At 38.4% G+C, this 14257-nt stretch overlaps 1 protein-coding gene across 2 annotated transcripts; it reads right to left on the bottom strand.

Moving 5' to 3' along the window:
- Positions 1 to 2264: 2264 nt before the first annotated feature.
- api5 (apoptosis inhibitor 5) lies at positions 2265 to 12507 on the bottom strand. 2 transcript variants are annotated; one of them, XM_053319577.1, is made up of 14 exons: positions 12214 to 12507; positions 10887 to 11048; positions 10208 to 10301; positions 9938 to 10003; positions 9334 to 9485; positions 8842 to 9048; positions 8529 to 8633; positions 7466 to 7555; positions 5709 to 5890; positions 5482 to 5575; positions 5297 to 5353; positions 4918 to 4997; positions 4644 to 4786; positions 2265 to 3003 (listed from the first exon to the last, which is right to left on the bottom strand). In XM_053319577.1, exons 1-14 carry the CDS (start codon positions 12283 to 12285, stop codon positions 2924 to 2926), a joined length of 1584 nt encoding a protein of 527 aa, XP_053175552.1. In that variant the 5' UTR covers positions 12286 to 12507; the 3' UTR covers positions 2265 to 2923. The 2 variants fall into 2 exon arrangements, with proteins under 2 accessions (XP_053175552.1, XP_053175553.1); XM_053319578.1 differs by having other exon boundaries at positions 4680 to 4786.
- Between the last annotated feature and the right edge of the window lie 1750 nt (positions 12508 to 14257).

Here is a 14257-nt window from a genome sequence, read left to right as displayed (position 1 = left end):
CATTTGGAGCTCCAGTATTTTAGACACTGAAGGCATCACCAAAACAATCGCACTTCATTCTGCACCTAAGGGACTTTCATTAAGTGTGACCTCTCAATGAATGGTTTAGAGGTTTAGGGGGCTCTTATTTTTTTTCCTTCATGAGTTAAAATCATTAGGAGTTGCATTGCTGTGAAGTACTGCCACAGTCGATTCAGAAAATTCAACAGTTTGAGCGCCCCTCCTCCTCCAGAGCATCCACCTACACACACACACACATCAGCACACACGTGTCTTCACATGCAGACCTGTAGCACACTGTGTATGTGTGTCTTTCTATCTTTGAGAGAACCAGTTGAGCTGAAAACCAGTGTAGTGAGGACATTTTGGCAATTTGAGGAAGGGTTAAGAAGGTTTAAGATTAAGAAGGTTAGGGTTAGAATTGGGTTTAGGTTTAGTTTAAGCATTTAGTTGTGATGTTTAAGGTTAGGAAGAGGGGCTCAGGAATACTTTATGTCAATGAGTGTCTTCACAAGGATACAAAGATGTATGTGTCTCCTATCCATTTTGCTTCCATGTATGATACCATGATTCTGATTTTGGACCTGTGCATTCATTGGGACATGGTCTTTACTTTTCTATCTTGCATACAGTTTAGGATTAGATCAGGGTTGAGTTTAGAGCTAAAACAAGACCAACTTTAGGTCAGGGTTAAAGAAAAAGGAGCTAGAAAATTACACAAAATCATAAGTTAAATTTAGATTTAGCCAGGTATGAATGGACTGGATAAATTAAATGGATGGGTCAATTTTAGTTGGTAAAGGGGGAAATCTTTCTAATCCAATTTACCGATTAAGAACCAGAAATTAACATCAACTGAGGGAAAACCACCTAAAAGAAAAGGAACTATTGAAGTTTAAAATGAAGAAATGATAAGGGATGCATAGTAAGTTAATGACAAGCAATTTGTATTAAGTTAAAGATGACGGATAAGTTTGGTTAGTTTGGAGGTGCAAAAGATATCATAGTTTATTAGTGAAGGGTAAATTTATGGTTGCTTTTGATCAAATAAAGAGGTTTTAGAGACTTAATTTAGGTTGGGGTTAAAGAAAACAAAACAAAACAAAATTAAGAATTACATGAAAGCATTTATGGGTTAAATTCAGATTTAGGCATGTATGTATGTATTTGATGCAGGGATCAAATTTAAAGTTAGGAAATAAAAAAGGAAAAACTGAAATATTTCACATCCTATGAACAGAAAACACAACCTGGACTATTCAAAAACATCCAAAAGATGAAAAATGCTACTTTCAAGACTTAAAATGAGAAAACTTTACGTTAGGATTGGCTTTCAGGAAAGTCACTACATGATTAGGTTGAAGATGAGACAAAAAAAGTTTGGTTAGTTTGAGGTTTAAATAAAAAGTTTTATGTTTTAATAATCAGTTAACAGGTGGATGTAAAACCAAATGACAGTTTATAATAAAAAGGAGGAAGTTTATGGTTGATATTGTTATAAAATAAAACCCATCAGGACTATTTCAGACTTGGATATAAGTTTTAAGTTCAATCTAGGGAAGAATTTTTTTTATTGGTGAAATTAAAGCTGAAGGGAATGAATGTAGTCAATGGATGCTGCTCACAAGTATCATAGCATATTAAAAAAAAAAAAAAAAAGGGGTGTTTGTGTAGGAAAACGCATGCATGACTGAACGTGAACAAAGCAAGCAGAGCCTCGACCGGGTTGTGTAGAATAAAGTGTGTTCTAAACATGGCAGCAACTATTTATAGCCCCTTCAATTATTGAGAGCCTGATGCTACTGTTTTCTACTTCAAAGCAGACACACCCAACCCCCCAACCCCCCCCCCCCCCACCTCAACACACACACTGACTGGACTGAGGGGGGAGGGAGGGTTGATGCAGTCATGTAGACAGCTGAGAGGCCATATTTGTATGTGTACTATAAATGTAGATACCAGCTCCTGAGCTAAATTTACCCTCTCTTTACTCTGCTTTGGTACAGATATACTGTAGGCAAATACAAATAGAATAACAGAAGGAAACCGGGAGCGGAAAGGATGAATGAGTGGGTGTGAACGGATGGAGAGAAGTAAGAACGGGGAGAGGCAGAGAAAGGGAAAGTTTTGGGGAGGTGTTAACAACATGCAGGTTTTAGCATTCAGGAGGAAAAAAGGAACATTTTAAACAGATTAAGCGTTGCAGAGTTGCATCTTTGTCTTCATCGCAGACCCAACGTGAAAAATTCTACATCGACATGGTGAAAATTCTTACTTCCATCAAGTTTATGATAAAAATCCAATTTAACAACATCATTGATTCATACAAAGTAGCAATAGTCAGCCAATTCAACTCAAAGCTCTAATAAAAAAAGAAAACAAGATTAAATAAAAAGGTAGAAAGAAATGCATTCATCAACATGTTGCAAAACAAGAGGATCGTTATCTTTTTTTTTTTTTTTTTTTTTACCTACAACAATCTGACAAAAATATTTATCAGTCACAACTTGGCAGTCTTTTGTTCCACAAAAATACACAGAATATTTTTTTAAAAATGAAGGGGGGCAAAAAAAACAAAAAAACAATCCAAACATTTAAATTTACTTGAACTATTGCCTTGGCCAAGAGGGATAACAGGGAGTTAATGTTGAAATGGCAGGTAGAAAAAAGTCTGAGCTCATTGTCTGATGTGCTGAAGACAGGAAACCAACCGCCCCCCCCTCCCCCACCTTCCTCCTCCTCCTCCTTCAAAAAGCAGGAAAAAAAACATGGGGAAAAAAAAAATCTGGACGTGTGAGTTTGAAAGTGAAAAAGACGTGGAAACCAGTTAAAAAAAGAGCAGGTGATAAGTAGTCCGTCTTGGTACGGCAAAGATCCTGATGTGATGCAGTTCAATGAGAAATATGCACTGAGCGTGTGTGTCTCAGTAGATTCGGCCTCGGCTCCGGTTGCCTCTGGTTCCGAACCCTCGTCCCCGGCCGCCCCTGAAGCCACCGCGCTGCTCTGGAGTCACAGAGTGGTGAAAACAAACAGTTTAGTACCGACGTACAAGTCTAGACTGACCAAAACTGAATATTTGAGCATTATCTTATTAAAAATGATGTTTGACGACCAATATCTTCATTTCATTATTAATGAATACGCACTAAGCAGATGAACAATTCTCTGGTGGACAAACAATGTAATAATGACACTTAAGTGTATTTCACATTACCAGGCTGTAATTTCTTGTTAGTTTTTGGTTTACAATTAAGGTCATAGACCATCTGTGAGACAGTATTGGCTGCTTTATCATCAATTTATTTTCAATTTATTTGCTTTTTAAAAAGCAAGAAAAACTGTAATAAGTTTCATTTTATCAGCTATTATTTGTATTCCTTTATTCTTCCGTTTTGTAACACACATTTTCAGATGATGATTGCATCTAAAACTCTGTTTGGAGTTCCTACCATGCAACTTTAACCAGTGATCAAAGGTTTCATGTGATGTAAAGACAATGTGCAGACCAGTAGCTGTCAAAGGGACACTATAAGCCATCACACTATTATTTAGTAACACATTCCCCCCTGCAGGTTCTCCTCTAAATAGCTAGATACATTATTTGTGTGTCATATGATCACCTACTCAAAGCTCTGGTGGAAGCAACATATTCAGCAATATTTTTGAGAAGTGATGATTATAATCAATTGCTGTAGTTATCTGAATAATAAGGATCAACAATGGAGAAGTGGTTTACATAGCAGGTGCACCTTGAAAAGTTTGATGCTTTTTTGTAGTGACCGTTGCCACAGGTAACAATTTAACAGCTCTGAATCCAAGCCGAGTATCAGCTAGGGCAAGCAACACACTTTTTAGAACCATCACTCAAGTCTGCAGATAGTGAGAAACTCAAGCTGTATGTACTCAAGTGAAGGTAAAACATAAAGTTAAAAAAATTACTTAGTGGTAAGTGACTTAATAAAACTGAGTGGTAAGGAATTAAATATAAACATGACTTCCAATCAATGAAGGAGCAGTGAGTTTAGAGTTGGGCTGTCAGTGCAACATAAACATATTCAGTTGGTTGCAATATACAACTTCACCACTAGATGCCACTAAAGCCTACTCACTGAACCTTTAATTATTTAAATAGATTAAAAATAGATATGGACAAATTGATCATAAAAAAACACTTCTGATTATGACCCACATTAGTTATACTTTCCCCAGGGAGATCAATAAAGTTAATCTAACAATAAATACAAATATTATATTTTAAATATTAAAAAATCAACTTAAATCTTTTCCTTCAATGTCCATTTGAAGTTAATCTTGGGGTGGTTTATTCATTTTCTATTATTAGATTATTCTATTATTACTCATTTATTTTTATTATTCCCTGTTAGCCTCTAATACCGCTGCAGTTCAACACTGTTTTATGCTTCCTCTCCAAAATAAAACATGCTTGTGTTATTTATCTATCCGTAATGTTGTGAAATAAATTAATAATTGTGTAATAATTGTGAAACTTCAAACCGTCAATATCTATTATAGTTGCAAAGTGTGTTGTGTAAACAGGCGAGCAGAAAAACGAATGAATGTGCTGCACAACAGTGTTTCTAAAAAAATAAAAATAAAAAAGGGTGCCACCAAGTGCTCCTCACCATAGGTAAAATTGCCAATGGTGGCGCTGTACTTGCCGCTCGGAGGATTATAGATTTGCCGTGCGTCCCTCCGGGGGAGTGGAGAAATCTGTTTTTTTGTGCTGGCGCCAGGTCCCATCTCCTCACCTGACGGACGCTTGGGGCTACAAACAGAAAAGATCACAGTAGATGATGAGAAACCGCTCAGCTGCTGCATGTATAGCTTCTGATCGTCTCTATCCAGTCTGCATAGTAGGGAGGGAAAGTTGATGGGGGGAGTGGGAGGAAAACTTACGCTACTGCCTCTGCCTTCTGGACGGGTTTCCAGGACAGAGTGACTGTGCTCTTGAATGATGGAGGGTTGTGGAACAGATCCTGCACAGAAAATTTGGTTTAAGACACAACACTTCTCAAAAAGCAGTGCACAATCCACAATTTGTTATCCTTTTATACAAGTGAGAAGAAAAATAAAAAAACTGTATGCAGTATAATGCAATCTAATACAACAGTCCTTTAGGAAATAAATATAAATAATTAAAAACACCTTTGAATACATGATGCAGCCTTAAATGTAGCTCAGAATTAAACCTATAGACAACCTCTGCAGTAGTTCTTATAATAAGTGAGCATTATCATTCTTAGATATTTACTGCACAGCTATTATTACACCGTACCTTGATGAGGACATTGATATTGTTTGTGATCTTGAGGGCCACCACTTTGATCTTGTTCTGATAAAAACACACAAAAAAACAACTTTAAGCACATGAAAAAAGGACATTTGCATTTTGTATGCAGTAAGTGATGAAGTTTCTACTTCAGCTGAGCGAGGTCAAAGTGAGGTGACAGGAGTCGTTACCTCATCTGTCTTCAGAGCGTCTCCGGTCTTGCCTTGCAGTGCTACTCGCAGCTGTCTGATGTAAACCTGCAGGCCTCTGGCAAAATACTGTAACCTGTTGAAACACAAACAGACATTCAGTTAACAGTGGGAATGATGACCAAAAGCTTTAGTGTAGATTGCCTTAAACCATTAAAAACACATAACATGCTCTAAATGACACTTATATTTGACTATCGCTCACGCACCTGATCTTAAAGTCTTTGAGGCGCTCGGCATCCACTTTGTCGAGGAGGAAGTCTGGAAGCTTCTTGCCCAGCTGGTGGAAGCCGAAGAGGAGACACTCCACATAGCTGAACTGCAGTTTGGGCTCCTCGCTCGCTGAGTTCTCTCCGTTCTCCACCTCTTCTGGAGGCAAAGGCATGAACTCCTACAGAAAAATACAAGAAAGTTTATATTTGCAAACTGTTTTTTTAAATCACCATCCTTTAATGTCACAGATCTCTGACTGGAGGAATGGACAGTGGCGACAACCTTAATATAACAATTAGGGTTGTCACGTTTTATTCGATATTCGACATGCCGTTAAAAAAATCATATTCAAACTATAATTAACCCATTCGAATTTGGAAATGTTACCCGCAGCACATTAGACCATTTGTTTTTTTTTTGCCATCTCATCCATCAGTGGGCACTCTAAACGTTTTGTAGGCTATAGTACGGCCCCTCTTGACCCATCTTTAAATTAAGCGATTTATATGATTTGCTTAAAAAAAAGTGGCCACCTTGAGCAGATAATTATGACCAAAGTCATCTGAAAAGCAGTGTCTGGAAATGCTTTGGGTTCATCCTGTCTGTGTGTTTAAAATCATGTTAATTCACCTACGGCACTAATTTAGCAGTTTCTGGATCTGGGCAGTAGGTTTACTTCATACATTTGATCGGCTATTTCGGCATATGAATTTATGAATGAAGGCCTGACAGATGGCAGCGGTGCTTCTACAGGGCGGTCCTGTTAATATGTTCATATTTATTGAAATATGGTAATAATTGTTTATATTAGGCCAGGAAATTACGCCTGAGAGCAAGAGGATGTTTATGTTTAGTATGTAAAGCTAGTGATAGTCTGGCCATCGCTGTTGTTCTGTCCAGTAAAAACATGAAGCTTCACTTTACATTCAGACAAACATGTGGCAGTACAAAGAGGACAAAAGAACTCATTTATAATTAAAACTACAAGAGAGAAACTATCTGCCAGGTGTGAGCTTTTGTGGCTCCTAACCGCCGAGAGGAGTGAAGGGTCAGTAATCAATTGTGTTAGAAAAAAATGACAATGAGAGATATTTAAGCATACAGTCATAAATGTGACCAAACAATATTAGGTTGATGGGTCCAGTAAGTTTGCAGGATTAGCTGCATACAGATACACGTGGACACACACGACTAAGACTTAAGCCTGGCAGAGATAATAAACAGAGTACTGCAATAAAGCTTAAATTCTGGTGCAATGGGCCGCCGTAAGTGACTGAATGAAGCACTTTGACCCCCCCTATTATTGTAAACCCACTGTTTTAAAGTTTATTAGGTTGATTACTGCATTCCTATCTTGATATTACTGATATAAGCCTATAAAAGGACATTTATTCTTCTTAAAAGGCTCTCCTACTTTGAGTTTAACTGCAGTCCTAAAATGCTGGTTTTTAAAAACAGAGGCTGCTGGTTCAGACACTCAGACCAGACTGGGTCAATCTGACCAGGGAAAGCACTCTTCTTGACAAGAACTACTAGTGAAGTAATTTAAAAAAAATCTTTAGATGGCGAGAGTCAACAACAGAACCCTGACTGAGCCCTGACCGAGCCCTGACCGAGCCAATCAGACTCCAGGTTGAATGTTTGCAGGTCAATTAATGTGAAGCAAGAAAGCTGTGCCAATGTGTATTTTAGATTTAAGTATATTTCCACTCTTATTTCTGTGTCTGAGTGTAAGAGGACAGCCTGTTCTCACCAGCAGCTTGGTAAACAGCATGTTGAGGTTGGGCTCCAGTTTATCCATGTCTCCACAGAACGGACTCATCTCAGCCAGCAGCTTCAGCACCTACACACACACACACACACACACACACACACAGAGAGAAACACACACAACTTAGCAGATCTCCTCACACAGTGTAATGTGCATTGCTAATGAGCAACAGTGTTGCGTGGTGCAGACTAATGACCCATTAACAACATGCAGTTGGCTGACATCTCTGACAGGTGGCTGCCACGCTGACTTTGTTTACTACTACAGCCGCTCACCAAATGTCAGACATTACAAGTATCGACCTCACACCAGTGGCCATATTCATCCGCCTCTCAGGGATAGAAGTGCTGATTCAGGATAACTGAATAAACACAGGATGCTCGTCTTTTTGTCTAATGGTCACACTGGTCTGAAAACTGCAACAGTGATCTGAGTGTGTTAGCTCGTATCTTTTTTAATAAATATTGTTACTACCTGCCCAACAGGTAGGTAGAGGTCATACAGGTAATTAAAAACATGTAGATAATGACAATACCCAAATTAAATAAAGCCCTTTCTGTACCCAATTCCAATAGAAATATAAAAGTATAATATAATAAATTGATTATGATGAGATTACTTGTTATTTTGTTACTCCTTACACAAATTGCACATTTTATGCAATTTAAAAAAATGCATGTAAACAACTAGTTCAAGATTTCACTTCAAATATCTCACAACACAAAGTGTCCCAATGATACTGATGACACAGAGCACTGTGGCATTAGCGGGGAAAAATCAAATGGTGATGTCAATCCAGAAGACAGCAATGGTTTAATCAGTAAATACGAAAAGAAAATGAAAAAAAAAAAACACAACTATTAAATCAGTTCATTATTATTATTGGTGGCTAACTGGTTAAAATGTATAATGACACAACCCCAACACCTGAGGCTGCAGACCGTACCCATGTTCCCTGTCTCTCAACACTTTCCACTACTATTATAAAAGTGAACATAACAAAGAAATAGCCTCAATCTTAAAAAACAAACATAACCCGACTCACCTCCAACTGAATGTCCAACTCAGCCACAGGACTTGCCAAGGTGCTGAGGTTGGGCAGGACGTGTTCACAGAAGTAGGTGACGAAACGTGTGGAATGGACATTTTTCTACAATATGGGAGAAAACAAGTAATTCACATTTGAATTACAGTAAACCATAAGTAGTAGTTAAAAAAAAATATGCCTAGAAGATCGACATTTTTACACTCCAACTTTACAACACATTAAAAAGGTGAAAGCAAAAAATGTAACTTAGCAAAAGAGCAGCACAAGCAACTGTTATTTGTTAAGACTTTGTGTCACTGGTTGTACTCACAGAGAAAAGGGGCAGGGCCTGGCGTGTGCACTGCAGCAGGCGGTCTACAGTGTCGGGGTCAGCCGGGTTGAGGGCCTGCTCCAGGAACGCCTGCTCCACCACCAGCTCGACCAGCTGTTGCCGCCCGTTCACTGTCTGCAGCACCCGAAGGCCTGACACCACACGCATGAGCAGCACAAACTCCTCTCCGGTAACATCCTCCAACACCTGACGAGGTTGTAGGGAATCAAAAGCTTTTAATCTACATGTGTACCACATCGTAATTAAAATGTTGGTCTTTAAAATCACGTAGTCGTAAATTAACTAGAGAGTACTGAAACAGAGAAAAAACAATCAGCTTTCACTAGTAGAAATATAAACACATCCTTATTCAGGGTCAAACCATCAGACAGTGTGATGTAAAGTACTGTTGTCACACTCTGTCTGAGACTGAAAAAAGCCATTCAGTAACGATCAAAGACCACTAACCAATCCTATACACTATATACTAACCTTCTTTGTCTCTGTAAAGACGTACTCCTCAACCTCCTTGGTCATGACTTCTTCTGTCAAGGTCTTCAGCTTGGTTGACAGAAACTTGATGGCCCTTTCCCGCACTATGTCCTCTCCCTGCAAGATCTGAGAGAAGAGGCCCCCGAGAGTACCTGGACAACAAAAGAGAGTTGGAGAGGAGTGAATCAACACATGTTTATAATCCAATCATCACTTCCACAAGGTAGAAAAACCCAAAAGACAAACAGGATTACATGATATTTGAGACCCAGTCCTAAATATTATGAGAGGTTATTTCTAAAATGCTATAATCTCCTTCAGATGAGGATGATGTTGAGTGAGGAAGCTCAAAAAAGGTTTATGTATAAAACATTGTGAGCGGTTACTAAAAGAAGGGAAAGAAAAGAAAAACAGGCCTAACTACATCCTTTGTTTCATATTATAAATGACAGCAGCCCCTGATTAAACACAGGTTACCACCAAACAGTAGGGGGGGATTAGCACTACAGAACGGGAGAGTAAGACTTTCTTTTCCAGTGTCCTTTCTCCAACACAACTCTGAACCGGGCTGATTGAGTGACAAGAAAACAAGAGCGACACTCACCTTTAGCATCTATCTTGAAGATAGAAATAAGTGCTGCATTCACTTGGTTGAACTCTGCGTTGTCATCTGAAAAAAAAAACAGACTCTTCAGTTGACAATATTAAAAGGTTTTTTTATTTAATATTACAATACAACTATGGTGATGTCCTGATTGACAGCGACTGAAAACTACACCCAACAGATCACAGCCATAACATGACGATAGCCAATACATTCCCCACAAAAAGGACACAAAAGTCTCTTCAGTGTTCAGCTTGAGGCATTTCGTACCTGTCTGGAGGAGCTGGGTGAGAATATCTGCAACCCTGACGATGTTCTCGCCAGTTGCAAACCGCGGGAGCTCCTTGATGGCATGTCGTCGAATCTGGAAAAGGACAAGAAGACATGGCGTCAATGTTTGTTATCAAAAGGTGTGACAGGTTGAGAGACGAATCAAACACACCCTGATCAAACAAGACATAAAACATGCAGAATACATCATCTTTGACTGTTTTACACCACCATACAGAGCTGAGTGCCTTGATAGCAAATTGTTATAAAACATGCTAAAAATAAACCCTTAATGTATGTCATGGAGCAGCCTGATTAGCCACACATCTTAAATTTAGTTTAAGTATTGTAGACTTGGAGGCTGAGACCAACCTACAAGCAGTCTCAGTAAATTAGTGTCTTTTTAAAATCTAGGGATAGTGATGGTTCTAAGCTTTTCTGTCGTTTAAGAAAAATAAACCTGGCAATCTAACAAAATACATATTAATATTATCAGTAATCACGTCAGGCACAAACAAAAAACATCCATCGCAACAGAAAACCATCAATCATCTGCTCTGAAATGTCATGATCTACAGATTTCTAAATAAACCCAATCTATAGAGTCATGACAGTAAACCATGATACCGATACAGGAGGACAGAAACTCCAGTGTTTATTTAGGGTCATTAATACTCACAGACACATCATCATCTTCACAGAGATCAAGCTGGGCGTTAATGGCTGCATCTGCCAATTCTGGGAAGCTGTTGAAGAACTTGGGAATAAACTGAGCTGCCAGCCGTTTCTCCTTGGCGCCACCCTTCACGCCATCCAGGATTACTTGGTAGGCATCTTTGTGCTGCAGAATGAAAGAAAAAAAACGGGTCAGTAAACAAAAACAGCTGCATCTCACTTTATTATGTAGTGTGAGTTTCAGTTTCAAAATAACTCTGCTCGACAGCTAAATGTCATGTTGCTTTCACTGAAACAAGCAAGCCTTTAAAAAAAGGAGATGTTCATAATGTTTTAAGTCAGACCTGAAACAATAGTTGGGTGCCCATGTGTACACTTCATTGTTTTTACTCCTCCTGTTCATAGAGGCTATTTAAAGATCCCCTACTCACGTGCTTTCAATGCAAGTGATGGGGACCAAAATAAAATTTCATTTAAACATTTAACTGAAGCTTTTATATTTGTGTTTCCTCGGACACCGTTTCCTCCCCATCTGAGGTGCAAGGGAAGGACAGTAACAAAAAGAGGGACTCTGGCACTAAAATGACTATAATGTGGAAAGATATCTACTAGATTAGACTAATTAGGACGGCTGACTCTTCACATTAGCTTCAAATAAACTTTTAAACATTTTTTTCTACAAAAGGAGGACTGTGGCCCCCCATCACTTACATTATAAGTACACTGTGAAGGAATCATCTAATGGTTTGTATGAAAAGGAGGAATGATTACAGCTAGAAAACCCCTATTTCAAAGTTAATTTAGATACCTCACTATTATTTTAAGACAGGCTTGGAAAAGCCTTGAACCTGGAACCTGTTAACCTGGTTGTGTGGAAACCCTTACCACAGGAAGGTAAGACTGGGGACACACTGATGCATAGAAGTATAACCGGTTTAAAAACATATGTGGCTCTGGATGAGTTTGATACCTTTGGATTGGAAACTACAACAAATATATTATATCAGAAGGGCTGCAATAAAAAAAAGTAGGGGAGGTGGAGTTCACTTAAGCGGAAATATGCATTCAAGTTGCAATGTGTTAACATGCATTATTTGTTTGTTATGGGTGTATAGGTTTCATTGTCCTCCTGTGCTCTCTGTGGTTGAATCTCAGGGTCACGTTAGTGCCGCCTAATGAGTCTAGATGCTAACTCGCCATTAGCTTAGCACGCTAACAACAATATTACGTAAGTCCTGCAGCTATGAACGACAGTGGCGGGTAAACTGCAATGCTTAGGCTTAGCAAAAGATCTTTAAAATGAACACACGGACTGCTCTTTATATATTTACCTGGCTGAGGTTGTCCTTAGCATCAGCAAGGACCCCGTAGCTCCGGTACAGATCCTCGATAGTGACCGCCATCAGCGTGCCTGCCGTTCAGATAACACCGCCGATTAAAACCCGCACAACAACAAATCCACCCCTTTGTGTCGCTTTGGCTCCGTTTCAAACAACAGTAGCACTTAAACAACACTGTATTAAGGATTAATATGTCCTATGGAAATAGAGGAACGGGGTGAAGAAACGTGGAGAAGCCTGTGAATGAAACCCCCGCACCGTCCGTCTTCCCGAAGCAATCCTCTATGAACGTGTTGAAGCTAAGTGGCTACGGAACAATGAGCGTGGCGCATGCGCACAGTGAGCGAATCGCAGTAGAGAACGTCGAAAACCGTGTGACGTTGGGTGCGCGGTACTGGCTGCGCAGTAAAATCACTCACACACGTATGACGTAAGTGGTATAAAAAACAACATGTAAACAACAAACAGTTTCTAGAAATAAAATAAAAAAACAAAATATATATGAACCTCCCTTATTCTATTTTATGTATTATTATTTTTCACTTTATTTATTTAGATGTTCTTATTATTTTACATCGTTATTCATTTATTTATTTAGTTAGTTAGTTACTATGTCATATTCTTCATAAGTTGACACAACATAAGTTGATATTTTCGGCCGATACTGACGTATCACAGATATATCGTTATTGGCAAATATGTTGTCCAATATGTGCCGATATAAAAAAATTCATGTTAAAAGTTATAGGCTATAGGCAGCAATATATGTATAAGTATTATGAGCTTGATGTAGTTAAAGTATTACAGTAAAAGTAGTGGTTTGGTCCCTCTGACTGATATATTATTATAAATGACATCATTAGATTATTAATAGTGAAGCATCAGTGTTAGAGGAGCATGTTACTGTTGTAGCTTCTGGAGGTGGAGCTAGTTTACACTACTTTGTATACAGTTAGCTAGTTTAGTCCAGTGGTTCTCAACCTAGGGGTGGGGCCCCTCCAAAGGGTCAGCAGATAAATGTGAGGGGTGGTGAGATGATTAATGAGAGAGGAAAGAAAGTTCTTATACACAAATCTGTTTTAAGCTTTTGGACTTTTCTCGAATCTTTGATTTTTGCTGAAATATTGGATCATTTGAACATTTATTGAAATGAAACCATGTAAGAAGTTTAGAGGGAAAATCACTATTTGGTGGAGCTGTTAACTCATGGAAATCTGAAATGTGACCCCAACTACACTTATTTTTGCAAGATGTCAAAAGCCAAAATAACTGGAAAAGTTGTTCAGGAGATGAATGTGAAAACAGCGTTAGTGTCACACTTTGTGCATACATCATTCTGCACAGTGAAGCTCAAACATCCAAGAGTGAAGTGGGAATTTAAGAAACTGAGAGTCCCTAAAATTGTTTTTCTTTTTGGTCATTTCTCATTGAGACTTACATGCAGTAACCCAATGCTAAATTCAGATATCCTCAACAGCCAACTGAAAGAGCTCAAGTCATATATGAAAAACAGTTTCAGTCTATTAATAGGTTTTTAATCTCTGTTTCATGATCGTATTCTTTTTGATCATGGATGTCATAATAGTTTGCATATGACATTTGAATAAAGTTTGAACTGTGATGCAGTGTAAACAGTCATAAATTCCTTAGGCCTACAAGTTACCATCAAGTACAGCACACGAGATAGCAGCTTTAGTGAATTTTGCACTGAGAGCAAGAAACCAACTAGTATTCATGCTCTCAGTTTATAGTAACAAACACACCTTTTTTATTTTAAATGAAAAAGTACCATGTGAACACATTATACTAACTTAGTTAAAAATGTTTTAGAGCTAGATTCGAACATGGAGCCACATTATTGTGAAAAACCCAGTTGATTTTGCTTGTACTTTTAGTGGCACACATTTCCATGTAATGATATTAGCAAAAAGTTTGGGTTTTCTGCGACTCTGGAGGCTTACGGCTCATTCAGCAGATAAAAAGTTAACTGATGTTTCTTTATCTACATCATTGATAACTATTTGTCTCCACCTTG

This window comes from Scomber japonicus, chromosome 5 (assembly GCF_027409825.1).
Source record: "Scomber japonicus isolate fScoJap1 chromosome 5, fScoJap1.pri, whole genome shotgun sequence".
Lineage (NCBI taxonomy): Eukaryota > Metazoa > Chordata > Actinopteri > Scombriformes > Scombridae > Scomber > Scomber japonicus.
The sequence above is the reverse complement of the archived record's forward strand: the minus strand, read 5'-3'. Positions and strand labels throughout refer to the sequence as shown.